Source organism: Papilio xuthus, unplaced genomic scaffold (assembly GCF_000836235.2).
Source record: "Papilio xuthus unplaced genomic scaffold, Pxut_1.1 DF829758.1, whole genome shotgun sequence".
NCBI lineage: Eukaryota > Metazoa > Arthropoda > Insecta > Lepidoptera > Papilionidae > Papilio > Papilio xuthus.
This window is the reverse complement of record NW_013528891.1, coordinates 1,997,936-2,018,572: the sequence shown is the minus strand read 5'-3', so window position 1 is coordinate 2,018,572 and position 20,637 is coordinate 1,997,936. Positions and strand designations below refer to the sequence as shown.

The following is a 20,637-nucleotide window of genomic DNA, read 5'->3' as shown; positions in this document are numbered from 1 at the left end:
AGGTCCTCCATTATTTGGAATAAGCTGTTGGAATAGTCGCAGTTTGATCGAATATAACACGTCCACGTGTGTAAGTATCAAAAAGATGATTTGGTCAAGGTCTACCGTCTAATGGTGACAGAGCACTAAAATTTATTTCATTCAATTCAAATTAATTTAATCAAGAAGGGAGAGGTCAAGTATAGACCGAGAAAGCTATCTGACCTGGTAATAAGTTAAACTTAATATGACAGCCCACTAGCATCCCCAGTCAATGTTCAAATAGTTACAAGATCGTTATAGTACTGTGTTAATACTCTGGCTATTTTATCATATTTTTTCGTTATCTCATTTTCTATCGCCGGACTTTCTCTTTATCCTTGTCTGGATATGCTTGGATAACGACCATGATGAAGCACTTTCTGCTGATACTGTTTCAAACATGGTTTTCCCGATGAGAAAAAAGGTAAGACACAGAAAGAATAGAATGGTCACCCCATTTTATCTATACCTTGTTAACTCACCTAGTAGCATTGTTGTTAATTTCCCTTAATTATTTACGAAAAACGGACGAAAATTCTATTTAACGTTAAAATACATTTGCAATTTTTAAAAGAAAAGCTTTAAAAGAATTTGAAAATAACAAAGTCAAACAATTTATGATTTCTGAACGATAACCATAGACTAATGACTAACCTTGATTTTCAACGTCAAAATCGGCTAACTTCGCTGTAGTTTTTCCCGCAGTTTGGCGTCCACCGATTGATAAAAAATTTTAACATCGTTTTCTATGTATTTAGATTAAAACAGTAATTTATCCTTATGATTTGTTTCTCTGTGAAACATTTATGAGTTGGACATGTCGTTGATGTGATTGTAAAGTTGTTGTACAGCGGTTGTTGTAATTTTGTAAACATCGGGAACACAGGCCCACGTCTATGAGTTCTTGTACGTATTTTGGCTATTATCGGTATCATCTTCTTAATTGTGTCATTGGTGTATTGTTACTGTGTATTTTGATAACATTTTAGAGAATATAGACTCGGGAATATTAAAACATAAGGTATGTTTGTGTGATGGTGAATTTATACGACAGTTACGGATTGTGGTTGAATGATGGTGGAAAGAATCACAATCACATATTTGATTATCAAAACAATGTGATGTGTAGGGGAGATATATCTTTTGGCTTATTCTTTTCGTTAAAGCGATGTATAATATGGCTATAGTTTGATTATATGTGATGATTTGTGTTAGCATAAGGTACTGTGCCAGGTGACGACGTTGGTAACATCTTTACAGGATGTTGTGGCGTTGCGTTTTTTCATAAGTTATTGTATACAGAATATATAGAAACGTGAGTTTTTTTTCGCATAAATCATCCTTTTTGTGCTACAAATGTGAAATATAATTGGCATCATTGTTGATATTTGACCCATTTTTATTGCCATTTTAGTACATTTTTAATATGCTGCCAGTATGAAAGTTTTCTTCTTGGAATGTCTTATTGTTAAATGATGAATGGTTTGAAATGAAAACAATACAATTGTAGTATATTTTCAAGATCCCATAAATTAATACTAGTGTTTTTTGAAAAACTGTTCTGCTTGTTTGGTGAAGTTAGACAAAAATATTCATTATGATATTTAGGTCAAAGAAAAATTCTGAATTGTCTATTACTTGGCAGATTTTTTGCAATTTGACTATTTTGTAAATTGTCTTATCCCATCTTAATTATTATGTTTATGATGAAAATTTGCCTTTTTTGTTAAAAATTAACATATTTGTGAAATTTAACAAATTTGTCTTTTCAGAATTACTTGCTTGTTTACATCAGGACTGATAATTTTATTACTAATCATTACACTTAACATTATTATTAACATATTTTTTAATAATTAATGAACTAAAAAAAAACAAATAAATAAAAAATGCTTTGCTCACTTTAAATAAATGGAATTGATACTGTCCCTGTCATATACCTGTCCAATGAAAGGAGTTACATCTTTGAGATGTAACCCTTGTATGGGTCAATATAAATTCTATTGTTTATGTACTTATAACTATAGTTAAGATGAAACATATTATTCTTTTTATGTTATAGTAGAAACATAAAGCTTTGGTATATAAAATAACTAATACCTTATGTAGTACTATACAATCTGTCTACCTTTTTACATAGCACATGACACAGATGTAGCTGATAAATAAAAGAAAACCGACTTCAGGTCAAGCTTTGGATTATTGTTATTAACTTTAAGTAGTAAATATACTAAAATTAACACATTTTTAACATACAGATTGGCAGCATGGCGGAAATAGTGTACCCGCAAGGCTGCCGCCCCATCACCGATGACCTAGGCCCTGATGAACTGGTTCGAAGGCTAAAGGTAAGTTTTATATCATCATAACAATATAAATCTATCTATTTGTTATAAATACCATACATTTATTTGAAACATTGTTCCTTGTGTATTCTGCAATACATTGGAACAAGTTGCCGATGTCATTTTTTCCCTTCAAGTATCATGTGGAAGCCTTGTAGAGTAGTGTGAATAGGCATATACTAAGCTAGCGCATACCATCTTTCGACCACATCATCACTTAACATCAGGTGGGATTGTGGTCTAGTGTTTATTCAATGTAAAGAAAAAAGAGTACTGAATTCTACACATAAAGGTTTCCCTTAAGGGTAGTCCAGCACTCAGAGTATAGATTTAATATGATACACCAAATATCTGCTTGAGTAAGCATTAAAGACTGTGGTAGTTGTAGATGTTTTAAACTGTTTGTTTTGAGTGTGGTAACACTTATGTTGCTGCTCTGTTTTTACAAAGAGTATGTAAGGGATAGCAATGTGCATCACAGAGTAAAGAAGGTACTTTTTAACTAACTGTTGCACACAATTAAGTCGGTGTCCTCTTTCAAGATAAAAAGCATATAAGTATAATATATACATCAATACCTGTACATAACTACAGTATAAATTGCAAATGTAATTTCGTAATGTTGCTCAATGGACAAAAATGGTGATGCAAATTAAAACAAAGAGTAAAATATGCTGTAAGAAAAATTTATTCTTCAATATGTGTACACAATCTATATGACAATTTCAAAGTTAAGTTCGGGCATCGTAAAGTAATGTAATAACAATCATTCATGAATATTAAGTAATAAGTTATATTTGATATTTTTATATACAGTCGAACCTGGGTAAGCGAGAGTCTTTGTCCAGTCATGACAGGCAACCTGTCAGTGAGAAACTCTGGTTAGAGAGAAACTTCTATAAGCGAGAAAAGTAATGTGGTCCCTTGGACTCTCTTATCCAGGTTCGACTGCACAACTTTAATCTTTATATATATAATTCTTCTGTGAGTGTGTATGTCACTGAACTTCTCTCAAACGACTGGACCGATTTTGATGAAATTTTTTGTGTGTGTTCAAGGGGATCTGGGAATGGTTTAGATTTACAATTTTCATCAAATATTAACTTCATATTAATTTATTCAAATTAAAGACGTGTAGACAGGACAACGCCTGTCGGGTCCGCTAGTCTACATGTAATAATTGTTTGTTTAGATTAGAAAGAATGTGTTTTAAACACAACTTTACTTTAAAATCAGTTTTTCAAATAGAAAATTTATTATTTTCTCAGTTATTTCTAAGGAGAATGAAGGGGATGACAATATGTTTATATACAATGTTTCAGCAATGTAAACATTTAAATTGACAATATGTTTTTATAATTGTAGTCAGTGAAGCCTTTTGAAGTTCAACACATAATGTAATCACTCGGCTCTATTAGATTAAATGTTATTATGTCTTTTTTAAACTTTCTTTATATCTCGGTTAAAATATTTTACATTCTTATTTTTAACTAATATTATATATGCAACATTTGGATGTATGGATGTTTGTTAGAAGGGCTGCATGGATTGGAGTGGAATTTGATATTGTAGAAAAATCTAGAAGAATGCACAGGTGGTTATTATCTGGAATTGATTTTTTTAATTCCATGCGGACTGTGTTTGATATGCCAGCCAGTATAACATAAAGCATGTTATAGTTAGTTTACTAAACTTAACTATCCGTTTGGTTTGTGAGACCAAAATCTCTGTATAAAATATATGTATCCCTGTCTTTATCTTTGACAAAACAGAGATAACAATATGTTTTAAACGGGGATTTTGATCTCGGCAACCAATGGTTAATCTTTAAAATTATGTTGTCGAAACACATCAGATTTTTTGCAGTCTCTACTTTTTAATAGAGAATAAGGCAACAGTATGTTTATACAATTATTTTGACAATGGATATACACAGTATGATTCTATGTATGTGATTAGTATGAAAAATTTAAAGATATAATATTAGCAGCAAATATACATAAAATTGAACTATGTTTGATGAACCCCCTGTAGCTATGTTTCATTTTATGAACTCTCGACTACATTACTCTAATCTGCTGTGTCTTCCATAGTCCATTAGACCATTTTCTAGAAAATGGTCTAGACCACTTTTGGAATCACTGGTTGTCTTTGATTCTGATAAAACTAATTCCTAAGACTTCATTTTAATCATGTAAAATTGAAGCCATTGCATTAATTTACATCTGATTGAATTGATTAAGTACAGTACTGTTAATACATACAAACAAGAAACAATAATAACATCTTTCTCTATAGGTTGCTGTTAAATTGTTAACATGGCCAATTTATATTCTTACTAGATATGTGTTGTGGCGAATTAAATGAATGATTTGTTCGCGATTCGTAAGTATATTTATTGTAATATGACGATTTTTTATAATTAGTTAAACTGTAAACTGATATTTTATGGATGTTAAACTTATAACTTAGGTTACTTAAGCATAATATTGTAGTAATGTATAAAATTATGTTTTAAATGGAATGTAGGATGTCGATGAAAAAAAAATCATGATGCACATATCTGAGAGATTCAAAGATATGTGAAGCTGCAGCACGCTGGCTCAGTGAAGTCAACCTTCACTGAGCCAGCGTGGATGACTTAGTCACCCCTAACTTAGGGTAAGCTTCGAGCCTCTCAGTGGGGACGTATAGTGAGCTAACGATGTATGTAGGATGTCAGATTATAAACTAACGATGTTTACAATCTGACGGTGACATACCACGTCTTCGTATGCGGTCAATCGATAATTTATTATGTTTGCGGTTGACCGCTCGTAAATGCATTGTCTATAGAAATTTATATATGCATTCTTATCTATATGTTTTGATAGAAAATCAAGTTTTAATTAAATTTTATTACTCTAGAGAGCTTTCCATCGAATAAGATTAAATCAGGAAAATTAATAAGCCTATAGCGTAGTGTTTAGTAGAAACCGACTATGATACTTCAGACTGGGTTCGTATCCTTTTTTAGGGTTCTGTACCTCGAAGAAAAACAACCGAACCCTGACACTGCCGTCCGTCTGCCTGTTAAGTTTTTTTGCTTTGTTATTGGTTTCTGTGATCAAAATATCTGTATGAAACATATCGTCTCTGTCATTTTCTTTGACAAAATAAACATAACAATATGTTTTAAATGGGGATTTTGGTCGCAGAAACACACGGCTAGTATTTATGTACTTTCTATATAGAGATCCGTTCAGTCGTTCTGGAGTTAACTTCTTATAAACGTCCAAATATCCAAACATTCGCATCTTCTATATATATATAAAAGAAAGTCGTGTTAGTTACACTATTTATAACTCAAGAACGGCTTTACCGATATGCCTGAAAATTGGTGAGGAGGTAGCTTAGAGCCAGGAGGACATGGGATTAGATACTATTTATTATTATTTTTTCGAATTTATGCCTTGAAGAGCTGCTTTTTATTTAACTTATCTGTATATTAAGTTTTTTATATATCCACACGGACGGTGTCGCGGGCGACAGCTATTTTATATTATTAGTAAGATATAAAAAAGGTAATATTATTTCTCTTTGTCGTTATCTAGGCGGTATTGATTTCTGCAATACAAGTTGCGAAACGTTTGTGTCAAGGTGAAGCGCCCAGGTCCGCGGACAGTGGATCCTCATATTAATAATGTACGTGACCTATTGGGGTAGGCAGGAATAGTGAATATTTGATCGTGTCAAGGTTTCATATACTCTTTTGATATATTAATTTTGTTAAAGTACGTCTGAATAGATTCAAAACTTGCTTAATGTAACATGTATAAAACATATTGCCTTCTTATTCAAACTCATTATAAATAGCGATAACATGTTTTCTACACATGTTTTGTCAATGGAAACTCATGGTAAAACTTTTTTTGATTTAAACATAACTTTAACAGTGGTAGAGCCAGCAAATTTTAGTCCACATTCTCTTTTCTTCCTCTGAATTTGTCGGAGGAGGGGACGCCTAGTAAGGGGAAATATTTTCTCTGACTCCTTTAAGTCGATTAAAGGTGGGCAACTCATCTGAAATTGCAGTTGTCTATGGGTAGCGATCACTTCGCTATGTTGGCAAATTTATGAGGCCACTTACTCGGTTGTTATCTAATATTAAAAAAAAACAACTACACCCACTTCTAGTTATTTTTAAAATCTGTCAGTCACATGTTCCATGAAAGTATTTTTGGCACTAATTCTTGTGTAATTTATTAATTTTCTAGTACTTTTGCCAACTCTTTCTTTGGTAAAGGCATTAATATTATGTACGTCTTGTTTATAGTTTTGACAAATGTAAGTATTATTTTGTTAAACATTCCAAGAATCGGCAATGTCTTATGCGTTACTTATGTACTATTTGTGGCTTGTGGCTTCGTCCACGCGGAATTAAAAAAAGGTAATTAGCCTATGTGTTCTTCCAGTGAGATCTATGCATACGTTCTGGAGATACCTACTAACAAACATCCATCCATCTATACATATATTTGCATTTATAATATTTGTAAGTAATGTTATTTGAGGCCAAATGATTTGCGTATTATCATATTGTAGCTATAAATATTGTATTAGGTTAGTATATAGCTTTAAAAGCTAAATCTAGGTTAATTTTATAAATCAGTCTGAATAGGGAAATAAATATTTATTTTAGTTCTTAAGGGAGAACAAAGCGATTTTAAAACTCGTTAAAATTGTTATTATCATTTAGTAAATTAAAGATTATTCAAATTAAATATTCAATCACAAAGATTTATTGTCGTAAAATGTATCATTATAAATTCGTTCTCTACACATATTAATAAAGCTGAAAATTCCGATGTAACCCCTCTTTCTCGGAACCACAACCCACAAAGAACCGACGCCCTACACTGGCTGAACAGCCCCACCCACGACCCCTTGTACCCTAGACGTCTCTATCGATTTTCAACTCTGTACGACTGAGAGTAAAAAGAATTCAATTAAAGGGCAAATAAATACGTTTTATTCTTCAATATTGATATAACTGAATAGATAAATTTAAAAAAAAAGTTTTTTTTTTAATCTATTCAACGATTTCTTTCAGACTGTGTTGTGTTTGGCTGAAAATTTTATTATCTTACTATCTTACTAATATAAATGCGCAAGTTTAGATGGATGGATATATGTCAGAAGATATCTCCAGAACTACTTTATGGATATCGATGATAGTCTGGAAGAACACATTCTTACCTTTTCAATTCCGAACGAATGGATTCGCGGGCAAAATCTAATTAAATTACTATAAAATTGAATTAATTGTCTCGTAACATCCATACTGTTCGAAATTAAGGCACGGGTCATTTAATTAATATTCGTATTGATTTTATCAATAAAAGACGGAAAATGTTGAACATATTTTTTTTATATCGTACCGGTTTTTTTTACAATCGAGTCACTGACTACCAAAAACAAACGCAATATTCAAATTACAACAGAAAAAAAGAAGTTTTTTTTTATTAATTAATTTGATTTGTATTTGAATATGTTAATTATAACGGGCCTTGACTTAGTAGGAATCAACTAGTTTACGTTATTATTAACGTTTCAACGATAACTGCTATAAATAGCGTGTTACTATGCCACATGTTTAGCGATAATTTACTCTCCGGTTCGTTGATCTGCAAACGGTATATCATGTTTTCTTATGTGTAAAATATAACAAATTGATTATTTACAATACCGTTAGCTATCTATGTTATGTAATTACATATCTAAAAATACTTTTTGATGAAATATAAAAGTGTAGTAGTCGTTTTTTTAGCAAGCTACGTTTGTTTATATTGTTAGAGGGAGTAATAAATATTTGAAATTGTTCACTTTTTGAGTTATAATCATACTAGCTGTCGCTCGCGACTTCGTCCGCGTGGTATTAAAAATTTAATCAAATTTTTATCAAGATCCGTTTTGAAGATAATCCATCCATACAAACAGTAGCATTTATAATATTAGTAAGATTATTGTTTGTAGTTATTGTAGTAAAATTTAAAAACAAAGATGTTTTACTGTTCGTCTCAGTTGCAAAACATATGACATAGATACATAAATAATTCATTGCATAAAATCCCGAATCTAAAGAAAGCAATCGGAATCTTCTAACTACCGGTTAATGCGACTGAATAGTAATGACGTTGTTATAACCGATTCGCTTGTTTGATACGTTTTCTATAAAATAAACAAATTATTCATTAGTCTCCTACGTTACATTTTGATACGTGCGCAATGAATACCGAAACATTGATGCGACCTATTTCCTGTGACCTCTTTATTGAATGTACAAATGTACTGTTAATCTGTTTAACTTGCCTTTACATAATTTATTCGTTATCAATATTACGAAATAAGGTTGTGCTTTTATTTGTATGTATTTTTTGGTATAACCACTTATTGTTAAGGTCGCCAACTTTCAATAAATATTCTAAAAGCGACGACCATTAAAGTGTTTCCAATCAACCAATTCTGACCAGAAGATATCAAAAAACTAATGACCCTAATATGCACCTCGCATTCCCGTAAATGTGGCAACCCTACTTGAAACCTAAACCGTTTGTATGACATTGAAAAAAAACTCATTCGATTCGTATTCGTCACATGGAATGTGGACAGATTATAAATGTTCGTATTTATTGTTTTTTTTTTTACAAAACTAGTTATGTGGAATATGTCATAAAATTATTATGTACAGTTGTGGACTCAATTCAGTAATTTTATTACAATTACTCTGTTATTTAACACTTTCACTGCCGACGCAAGTCTACCAAATCGTAGTCAAATTATATGTGTTAACATAACCAATTTATTACAGGCGTTGGCTCACACTCTCCAAGGTCTTGGTCAAGATGAGGGCATGTACCAGCAGTACATACCGCTGGCGATACACCTGGCTGACGAGTTCTTCCTCACGCACCCCTCGCGCGACGTCCAGCTGCTGATAGCATGTTGCATCGCTGATGTGCTGAGAGTGTACGCTCCAGAAGCACCGTATAAAGATCAGGAACAGGTGGGTAACCCAGCCTGTGTCAAAGCTGACCACATACCTTCACCAATGTCTTCTTTGCGGTTCGCCATCCAGCCTTTCGCGCCATCTTCGTAAAGTCATCGGTCTATCTGGCATCCGATTGCTATTGATATATTGTTCCGAATTAATAAAAAAAACCTTTTTAATAGAAAAAGATGGCTAACAAGCAAGCGCTTCGGAGTAAGATAAATTGCATTCGCCTCGAGGCGATTCCATAGTGAACTTCAAAAATGTATAGAAGTGACAATAATTTTCGATAAGTCACGTGATTGTCGCGCGGCAGTTCTATACATTTTTGAATTTCGTTGTGGAATCGCTTCGACGCGAATGCACTTTATCTAAACCCCCATGATTTCGTTAAATTAACGAAATAACTCAAACATTTTCAACAAGTTGAAATGTTTTTTTTTCTTAGGTGAAAACAATATTCCTGTTCCTGATAAACCAGCTGCAAGGATTACGGGATCCAAAGGACCCAGCGTTCAAGCGATACTTCTATTTACTAGAAAACCTCGCATATGTCAAGTCATTCAACATGTGCTTTGAACTTGAAGACTGCCAGGAAATATTCTGCGCACTCTTCTCTCTCATGTTCAAGATTGTCAAGTGAGTGGATTTACAAATCAACCGATTCAGCAGAAAGGGTTATATCTCTTGAAAATCTGATGTCTTCAAAATCTTTGTAATTTTTCGTTGTTTTATATAGCGTGTTTCGTTGAATATATAAGACGACTAGTTGTCGCCGTTGACCTAATAAGTAGCCTTTGTGTTCTTCCTGTTTATGTTCTACATCTATACAAATTTCAACGAGATCCATGCAGCTGTTGCATCCATCCAGCTGTCCATTCAAAGATTCGCATTTATAATATTAGTAAGATTGAATTACATCAATTCCTTTAACCGCAGGACTGAAAGATTTTAGTATTGGTCTTTCCTACAAAAAAAATGACAGATTCTCGCCAATGAATAATTAAAATTTATCACCTACAGTACGGAACATTCAACAAAAGTGAAATCATTCATGTTGGATGTCCTGTGTCCTCTTATCACGGAGTCAGATGTGGTCTCCAACGAGCTGCTCAACGTGATCCTGATGAACCTCGTGGAGCCCAACAAGAGGGATCACAAACACGCATACTCTCTCGCCAAGGATCTCATCGTCAAGACCAGTGAGACACTCGAACCTTTTATACAGACGGTAAGTTACGACTCTACATTGACTTATAAGATTTTATTGATGTAATGATTCCATGAAAGATATTAAAAGACATAAAAAGCAGAAGTCTATGGTTTAGATCACGAAAACCATAGACTTTGTTTAAATGTCACAAAAACCTTAAAATAATATTAGTTTCAAAGGATTTCCATTATTATGAATTGCCGAGCTGTTGGATTTTGTTATAGATTTTGACTTTATATAAGAATATAGGCGAATCTGGATAAGCTAGTGAAGGTACCGCGATATTCTCGCTTATAGAAGTATCTCTTACCTGAGCTTCTCGCTTATGAAGGTTTCTTTCTTACCCGAGTTTCTCGCTTAAGGAGGTTTCTCTCACCCGACTTTCTCGCTTAAGGGAGGTTTCAGTGTTACCTGAGTTTCTCGCTTATCCAGTATCGACTATATACCATTAATTTTTTTCAGTAACATTGTATTTTTTTCTTTCAGTTCTTTAATCACGTCCTCATATTGGGAAAAGAAGATAAAAGCTTACTTATGTTTTCAAAAGTATTTGAGCTAATATATGAACTGTACCAGTGTTGCCCTTCTCTACTGCTGTCAGTGTTGCCACAGTTGGAGTGCAAACTTAAATCCGCTCAGTTCCAAGAGAGGCTGAGTGCGGTCGCATTACTCGCTCGTATGTTCTCCGAACCCGGGTCAGAACTTGCGAAACAATATCCAGCATTATGGAGGGCATTTTTAGGTCGTTTCAATGATATAGCCGTACCAGTGAGAATCAAATGCGTTCAATATTGTATGCATTTCTTAGTACATCATCCTGATTTGAGAAAAGATATAACGGATACGTTAAAAATGAGGCAACACGACGCTCATGAACAAGTACGTTATGAAGTCGTTATGGCGATAATTGCGACTGCACAAAAAGATTTCCAAGCTGTCGCCGAATCTGAGGATCTATTGCATTTTGTCAGAGAACGTACATTGGATAAGAAATTTAAGATAAGAAAAGAAGCTATGTCTGGATTAGCTATGATTTATAAGAAATTTCTAACAGAGAGCAGTGTACCTCCAGCTACAGAGAAAGCGGTGCAATGGATAAAAGATAAAATACTTCATGGTTACTATATGACTGCGTTAGAAGATAGATTGTTAGTGGAAAGATTATTAAATACGTCTCTAGTACCGTACACATTACCTCCACCTGTACGGATGAAAAAACTATACTATTTAATGTCTAATGTCGATGATAATGCAACTAAAGCATTCATAGAATTACAAAAACATCAATTAGCAGTTCGTCGAACTGTTGCTGAATGGGTAGATTTGCATAGGAAACCACCAACTCCGACTGTTCAGAAGGAAATGATAGCTAAAGTACTTCATATAAGTACTAAATTCTTACCTGAATCGGTGAAAGCTCAAGAATTTCTAAATAAATTCTCACAACATATGAAAAAGGCTCCGGAATTACTTCAGGGTATGGAGACAATATTGAATCCGAATGTCAGCTGTGAAGTTTGCGTTAAGACAACGGTGAGTTATTTCATTTATTAATTTAGAATTCATCATCATCATCATCAGATCACTACAAATGTCCGTCCAGAGCCGGAGTCTATTCTAAGTCGGTGACTAGATCATGGTCAACCACAGTGACCCAGTGCGGGTTAATTTCACATATATCTTTGCAGATATGTGCAGGTTGCATCACAATGTTTTCTTTCACCATTAGAAAGTTGGATAAATGTAAATAAAAAAACACATTGGTACATAGCAGGATTAAAACCCAGGATAAGTAGATTACAAGTGTTAATCACTGAGCCACCGCTCTCAATCCCATCAAGCCCTTTTAAATCCCTGTCTTTTGGATGAATGGATAGATGTTTGAAGGTATCTCCGGAACGGCTCAACAGATTTTGATGAATTTTCGTACACATGTAGAACATATTCTGGCATAACACATAGGCTACTTATTACGATATTTTTTTTAATTCCACTCGGACGGAGTCGCAGGAGACAGCTAGTAAATAAATAAATATAATTCCAGTCAAGCGTGCTGAAGAAGCTGGGTCAGCCGGTGATGACCAACTTGTACTACAACACGGTGAAGATGTTGCTGGAGCGAGTCAGTTCCGTGATGATAGACCACGACTCTCTCTTCATACTGGTGGAGTACGTCGAGGGTGCGGTTAAAGGCAATGATACTTCTATCGCCGAGGAATGTGGTTAGTTTAATTATAATCTATATATATATATATATATAAATTAATGTTGCTATGTTTGACTAAACATTAAAATTCAAGACATTTTTAGTTTACTTTTCCTCATATAACCTAATAAATAATACAATATCTTTTGTAATATCTATACAAACATTACAAAGCGGAAGAGTTTGTTTGTTTAAATGCACAAATCTCAGGAACTATTGGTCCGATTTGAAATTTTTTTTTGTTGGATAGTCCATTTATAGAGGAAGGCTTTATGCTATATAACATTATGCTGCTACCAATAGTTTTTTTTTAAATTGCGTGGTCGGAGTCGCGGGCGACAGCTAGTCAGTTATATTACGATTTAATATTTACAGTATAAAGGTTTTTACTATGAAAATAAAATTACTTTATTTAAATTTATATTCACAACTAATTATACTAAGTAGAATAAGTAGTATACTAGAATTAAAAAAACAGCCTAAGTTACACTTACAAACATAAGTTACCATCCGGTAAAGATCCGAGCTATATCTCTCCAGCAGTTGTAGAGATTACCAGGAACAAACGCGGACAGACAGACAGTCAAAACGGAAACCTAAGTTAAAATTTTCATCTGTCTGTCTGCAAGTCTTTATTCCTGGTTAACTCTGATACGGCTGGACAGATTTTAACGGGACTTAGACTGGAATATAGCTTATGTATGCGATAGTAACATAGGCTAATTTTTTTTATTCCTTACTGCCGATGTCACAAGCAACAGCTAGTTTAATAATGAATATCATATTACCAGGTATTGAATTGAAGAAGGCGGCGGAACGTGGTCTGAAGCTGCTAGTGATGTTGTCATTCGTGTTCCCCGCGCACTTCCTGCACGAGGACATCCTGCGCCGCCTCACCTCCATGCTGGAGATGGATGACGAGACCGTCGCCCCGCACATCCTGGCCGCGCTCACCTTCCTAGGGAAATATAGACCTTTGAGTTAGTACTGCTATATTGATTTTTATAATTAAGATCATAAAGACAGGGAGATTATGATATGATCGTCAGGATGTTCCCTACCCATTTTATAATAATAGTTATATTACCTACTCTTCTATTCTCTTCTCTTCTTCACTCTTTATATATAATTTCGACACAAAAGTCAGGCGTGTATTGGAAGCAATTCCGCGTCTCGTCTGATGAGTGTGCATTCCGGAGACCTAAGTTTAGTCCTCTTTGTAAGAAAAGGACGGGAAAGAAGTAAATTTGACAGCGAAGGGGACGCATAAGTAGGGGGAATATTCTCTATCTGTGCGTCCCCTCCTCCGTCGATTAAAGGTAGGAAACGCGTCTGAAATTGCGCATGTCAAAAGGCAGCGGCGGTTTCGCTATTTCGGCGAAATCAGGTGACCGTTTGTTCGTTTGCCATTTTAAGATATAAAAAGAGTCTTGACAGCCAGACGGACTGACAACAAAGTGATCCTAAAAGTGTTCCGTTTTTTTCCATACATTTTCGCCCTTCGCCCTTGTAGACATTGTTTATCATTATAGTCTGACCAGGTGAATAAAGAATTTAAATATATATGGCGTGTAACAATATATTTGTACTGTTATTTTCCAGTTGAGGCGTGTCCCTCGTTGTTCCCGAAACTGATAGATCTGTGCAAAGCGTATGCTGAAGTAGGAACACCTAAACAAGCCAAGAATGCTGTCAGGTATGTTCATAAGATTCGTACTTAAGATTTAAAAAAATATTGCTTATCATACTTGATACTGATATTAAAAATGAGATTGTTTGGATGGATGGATGTTTGTTTGAAGGTATCTCGACAACGGCTATATGAATCTCGCTGAAATTTGGTATAGATGTAGAACATAGTCTGGAAGAACACATAGGTTACTAATTACGTTTTTTTTATATACAGCTAGTTTTTGAAACTTTGAAATTAATTTTTGTACACGATTATACCGATTTTGAAGATTCATTCGACTCGTTCCGCTGTGTGTCAATCTGTTTTTCGAAGTTTTTAGTTAACAAATGTTATTGCAGATGTCTGTACGTGAACGTGCCGGAGCAGCGCGGACAGATCTTCACAGAGATGCTGGAGACACTGCGGGGCACGCTCAGCCCGCACTCGGAGCACTACCGCACCGCCATCGTGACACTGGGGCACCTCGCACACAACCTGCCTGATGCCTTCCCTGTGCACATCAAGAATATCGTCTCCAGGAAGGTGAGGCTTCAACACCACCATCAGGCTGATTTGAACCGGAAAAAACAAAAAAAAGTTTAAATAGAAATTTTGTCTGTGATTTTGTGCACGCTAATCTCAATAACCACGGCCAGTGTGTTTTTTATCAGCAACGCAAGTACATCATGATCACAAAATATGAAATTTTCAATATTACATACAGACATACTGATTGTGTTACTATAGATAGTGAAGGAGCTGCTGGTGCGCGAGGGCGGCGGCGGGTCGGGCGCGCCGCAGGGCGAGTGGTGCGCGGAGGAGGAGCTGCCGGAGGAGACGCGCTGCAAGCTGGAGGGGCTCAAGTGCATGGCGCGCTGGCTGCTCGGCCTCAAGCGCGACGAGCTCTCCGCACAGAAGACCTTCCGCATGCTCAACGCCTTCATCGTGCACAAGGGTGACCTGCTGCAGGTAACATCACCACCATCACCTTCATCTCTCACTCCTCCAGTTAAAGACTATTCAAGTACAATCTGATGAGTGAGCGTTCCAAAGGCCACATTTTAGTCTCCTTTTCCTCCCCATCATTTTCTTATAAGGGAAGCACGGGAAGGGAATGTAAATTTGTCGGAAGAAAGGAAATATTCTGTTTCTGTACGACCCCTTATTAAATTGTTGATTAAAGATCGGAAAAATGACATTAAATTATTTTTAATTTATTTTAGATTTAATTTTATATTTAAATATATTTCCAGCAAAATCAGCTATCAAAAGCGGAGATGGCTCACTTGCGGCTGGCGGCCGGGGCGGCCATGCTGAAGATCTGCGAGCAGAAGGGAGTCGGTGACCAGTACACCGCGGAGCAGTTCTACAACCTCTCACATCTTATGATTGTATGTATTCACATAGATTTCATATAACTAATTAAATTTTAAGGTAAAAAAACCTCGATAAAAATGAAGATTTACAAATATTAAGGCTTTTTTGAAATTATGTATAAATATTTAATGTAATAATTGAATTTTATAATATTCGTATTTTATCGTATGACAGGACGAAGTGCCACAAGTTCGAGAATTATTCGCGGCGAAGCTTCACAAAGGACTTTCAAAGGTAATGTCATAAATTTATAACACCAATAAGTTATCCTTATGTTCTTTTCATTATAACTTAAACTTTGATGTCTTCATCAATATTTAAGAAGTCGTTCCATTTGTGTTCTAATCAGGGAGGTAAGACTAAGTGCATTCGCTTCAAAGCGATATCATAGCGAACCTCAAAAATGAATATGATAATATCCTTCGATAAGTCACGTGATTGTCGCGCATCAATTCGCTAAGGAATCGCTTTGAAGAGAATGCACTTTGTCTAACCCCGCAAATTGTTATTAGATGTCATCATAGGTTTTTTAAATAATAATTCAGAAATATAAAAATCAGTTTACTTGAATCTGATAAAGTCTAGATTTCAAATTCAAGCAAGGACAAATGGATTTACTTAGGTTAAAGTGTAAATTTTAAATTATTCTTTATGTATGTATGTATGTATTGCAGGGTATTCCCAACAAATGTCTGCCGCTGGACTTCATGGGCATGTACGCGCTGGCGGGGCGCGAGCCGGAGCGGCGCGTGCGCAGTCTCGTGCGCCAGTACATGCTGGCCGACGTCGTGCGCCGCCGCGACTACGTGCGCAACATTACTGTCGGCACCAAGTGTACGTTACATTACTCATTACTTACTACCAACTAGTGTCTTACAGATACTTTTGTATACTAGCTGTCGCTCTCGACTCAGTCAGCTCGAGATAAATAAATACTTAGTAGCCTATTTGTTTTTCCAAGCTATGTTCTACATCTATGACACATTTCAGCGAGATCTAAACAGTCATTCTGGAGATACCTTCTAACAAACATCCATCCATCTATGTCAACTTTGGTACGATTTTTTTAAAGAAATAATTAATTAAGCATGTAGCTAGCAGATGGTGGAAGTGCCATCAAATATATTTTTGTGTTCAGTGAACAGTCCAAAATATTATGTCGTGTGGTTGATATCCCTGGAATAGGTTAATGTATGGATGTATGTATGTAGTGGAGCGCGCTGTGAGCCAGCTGCCGCACATCCTGCCGGACTACATGCTGGTGTTCGCGGTGCCGGTGTTGGCGCATGATCCAACCTTCACCGCGTACGACAACATCGCACAGCTCAAGGTAACACTATTCATATTGTAAAATATTTGATATATCATGAATTTGGCGGTGTTCCACTTTAAGCTACTGTCGTTTGCACGTTTTATATACTTTGAAACGACGACGCGCAACAATAGGACGCAGCTTATTAATAGCAATATAATCCCGAAAATGTACGAAAAAATCCCGGTTAGTGGTACACTATTAATTGCGGTTTATTATTATGCAGTCCAGCACCTTACTGCTACCTAATTAGATATTTATATGGAGAGGTGGAGTTTATCTCATTACAAGGAATAACATACTTTTTAGTAAGTGGAACACCGCGGATTTCCGTAACTGTACAAACTATTATCATATTGTGATGTCATGGCTCTTAAATCGAGAGGAGGTTAATAAAGCAGTTCAACAAAGTGTTTAAACAAAAAAATCTAAAGATTTTTGACAGATCGTAGTCTAACGTTTGTCTGTATGTTTGTTGCAGGTGATAAAGCAGTGCCTGTGGTTCATCCTGGAGCCGCTGATAACACGTAACGACTTCTACTGCTACGGCTTCTACAAGAACCTCGTGGAGCGCATGAAGAACCACAAGGATGCCATACATGAGAACGATGACGCATTCAACTTTGTTAGTACATACATGTTACCGTAAAAATTTAAATATTGTCTATTATTTTAGTAGAAGGTATTAGTTAGTTATTAGTAATCGGATTTTTTTTTGCTATTTGTAAAATGTTACAAAATGCATGATTTTAAACATCCATTTGGAAGATTTAAGTATTTTAAATTTTTATAGTATTTTTTCAAATAATCATTTGTTACAGAGTAGTTGATTTCAACGGAAATGAGAAGTTTTATTTACACATTTCACTGGCTGACAATGTCATTTATTGTCTTGACATGTCTTTCTTTTATTAGTCTGTGATAACAGCCTTATAAATGTAAAATTATTTATATAAGTTTGTTTTAATTCCTAATTTCCATTGATTCTGACCGTATATTCCAGAAACTGTGGGCGGTATGTGACCTGGCGATGTCGGTGATCTGGTCGCGCTCCACAAACTATGAGATGCGTGAATTCCCCACTGACGCGCGCATACCCACTATGTACTTCACTCCGCAGCCGGACTTCTTTGTCAATACGCGCATATTCCTGCCGCCGGAACTACAGGTATGTACGGTGTCCGGAAATTATATATACAACAGTATTAGCCAAAACATGCAGACGACAGACACAAGTGTATGCTGATGACAGGCATGAAATGAGTTATCCTGTGCTGCAATGTTGTGTGACAGATGCCTATCAGTAATCCTCTACCCCTTTCTACCATTTTTTATAAGGAAAAGATGGGAGAAAATGAATTTGGCAGAAAGAATATATTTTTTCAACTGTATGTGTAGAAAAAAATATTATAAATTCTGGTAAGTTTCAACATAACCATAGTTACATTATTTAGCTATAATGTTGTGTATTGTTCCAGTTCCAGGCTAAGAAGGTGGTGCAGCCGGTGGAGCGCGCGCCTAAGAAGCGCATCCGCGGCGTGCCTGACCGCGAGAACACCAACGATGTAGAGGTAATATTTCTATCAAATGTACTGTCATAGAACAATATTACTAAATAGATTTTTAAATACAAAAGTCTTTTTTACCATCAGTTGTCAAAGTTAGTTGTATGGGCTTTATATAAGCAGGACCTGGACTCAATCCAACTCTCCAAAGAATCTACTATCACTTGATATTTTCGGTGATCTCTGGGAGTGATATTAGCGATCCGAGATATTTTACCTTATAATCTGCTCTTCGATTTAGTTAAATCGGTATAAAATAATGTTTTTTCTCCTTGCAGCCATCAGAGGCATCGGACACTCAGATAATGCTGCCGGGGCTGGAGCACCCGCCGGAGACCGACCTTGATGAGCCGCAACCCAAGCGTGCGCTCAACGACTGAGCGTCAACCAGTATAGACTGTCAGTGCGACACGTGGTGTGACGCGGTGTGATACAGTGTAACGCGGTGTGACGTCATATGACCCGGTGTGTTGTGTAACAGTGACACGGTGTTATATTGTGTAAAGCTATGTGACGTCGTGTAACACAGTGTGATGTCGTGTAACACAGTGCGACGGCATGTAACGCAGTGTGACCCGGTTCAACGCCGTGTGTACACAGTGATCTCTCGGTGAACGTCACCAGGTAGAGTATGGTGTTAGTTGTTACAATGTGTATTACAATGGTAATTAATTAATTTGTTTTAAATCTTATTCTTTTCATTATAGCATAGTGCAAGTGATATTTTGAAATTTCTATTAAAATATTTCAATATTTAGCCAAAATTTTGTAATCATTTAAGTAAATGTGTGAAAATAAAAAAAAATATTTTGCAATTTGTGTTGCAAGAGACACTATTTGGTCAATAACTGTAACACTATGCTATAATGAAGGACATTGAATTTCGAATCATGTTTTTATTATTTAATATATAAATTTTGTGTCACCTATCTCCATACTCTCTCCTGCTTGTGACGTGACGTAGATTTTTATTACACTTATGTCTGTGTTAACGGTAATATATTTTGTGAAGATTCGCGTGTTTTATTTCGTAGTTTAGTTACAATAACCTGATTACCTCACCATTTCCTTGTTTATAATTACTAACAGCAAAGATGTTTTGAAAGTCGGCTAATATCCTCCTATTTATTTAGTTTCCCAAATCATTTCTAAACTACTATCCCTTGATATTTATTTCTGTTTAATATTTTAGACATCTTTATTACTTTTTTCAATTCTACAATTTTAAACAATAAATGTAGCAGCTGTAGTAATAAAAATCACAAAATTCTCTGTTATCTTTATTAAAGCAAATCTTATAAATATATTGCCGTTAAAACTGAAATATTTTGAGTAAATGTCCATTATGACTATAAAAATATAGTGGAAACACGGTTACACCTATTAACTTTCCACTCTTAAAAGACCTGTACAAAAATATTGTTATCTCTGTCTTTCAAAACAGAATGAAAGGGATGACTATATGTAGTGCATTCTTCGGCACAGCCAATGGTTAAGTCACACTATCCATACATTGTAAATATGAATTGTTAATACAATTGTCTATGATTATTAATAGCATTGTTTCTACAAAACTGAAGTATGACAAATATAAAATTATGAGAAAATACGATTCATGTAACACACTAATGTATACAAAAAATTATGTCCGTCACATAACAAAACTGACGGATCTAGTTTTACTATAGATGTAAAAACTATCATAATTTGCATTTTTCTGGAACGATCTAGAAAATGGCTTGTTATCTGACAAGATATCTAACGATTGGTTTTTGAGACAAAAATCTCTGTATAAAACTGTCATCCCTGTTTATTTGAAAATATAGAGATAGCAATATATTTTAATGGGGATACTGGTCTCAAAAACCCATGGTTACTTTGTTGAAAAGTTTAAAA

The 20,637-nt window shown here is 35.2% G+C and overlaps 1 protein-coding gene across 2 annotated transcripts; it reads left to right on the top strand.

Moving 5' to 3' along the window:
- Positions 1 to 696: 696 nt before the first annotated feature.
- pds5 (cohesin associated factor B pds5) lies at positions 697 to 19,754 on the top strand. Of its 2 annotated transcripts, none has more exons than XM_013326695.1 (19): positions 697 to 927; positions 2,280 to 2,369; positions 9,217 to 9,411; positions 9,845 to 10,035; positions 10,420 to 10,627; positions 11,096 to 12,142; positions 12,654 to 12,831; positions 13,607 to 13,795; positions 14,418 to 14,511; positions 14,847 to 15,030; positions 15,235 to 15,456; positions 15,741 to 15,878; positions 16,039 to 16,098; positions 16,539 to 16,698; positions 17,076 to 17,194; positions 17,658 to 17,801; positions 18,180 to 18,344; positions 18,655 to 18,747; positions 19,020 to 19,754. In XM_013326695.1, exons 2-19 carry the CDS (start codon positions 2,289 to 2,291, stop codon positions 19,119 to 19,121), a joined length of 3,570 nt encoding a protein of 1,189 aa, XP_013182149.1. In that variant the 5' UTR covers positions 697 to 927; positions 2,280 to 2,288; the 3' UTR covers positions 19,122 to 19,754. The 2 variants fall into 2 exon arrangements, with proteins under 2 accessions (XP_013182149.1, XP_013182157.1); XM_013326703.1 differs by lacking the exon at positions 697 to 927 and adding an exon at positions 934 to 1,042.
- The last annotated feature ends 883 nt before the right edge of the window (positions 19,755 to 20,637 follow it).

Excerpts from the sequence above, each read along its gene's own strand:
- pds5 (XM_013326695.1), top strand. The coding sequence starts at position 2,289 with ATGGCGGAAATAGTGTACCCGCAAGGCTGCCGCCCCATCACCGATGAC. Across the intron at positions 17,195-17,657 it reads ACAACATCGCACAGCTCAAG|GTGATAAAGCAGTGCCTGTG; the intron begins GTAACACTATTC and ends TGTTTGTTGCAG. Across the intron at positions 17,802-18,179 it reads ACGATGACGCATTCAACTTT|AAACTGTGGGCGGTATGTGA; the intron begins GTTAGTACATAC and ends CGTATATTCCAG.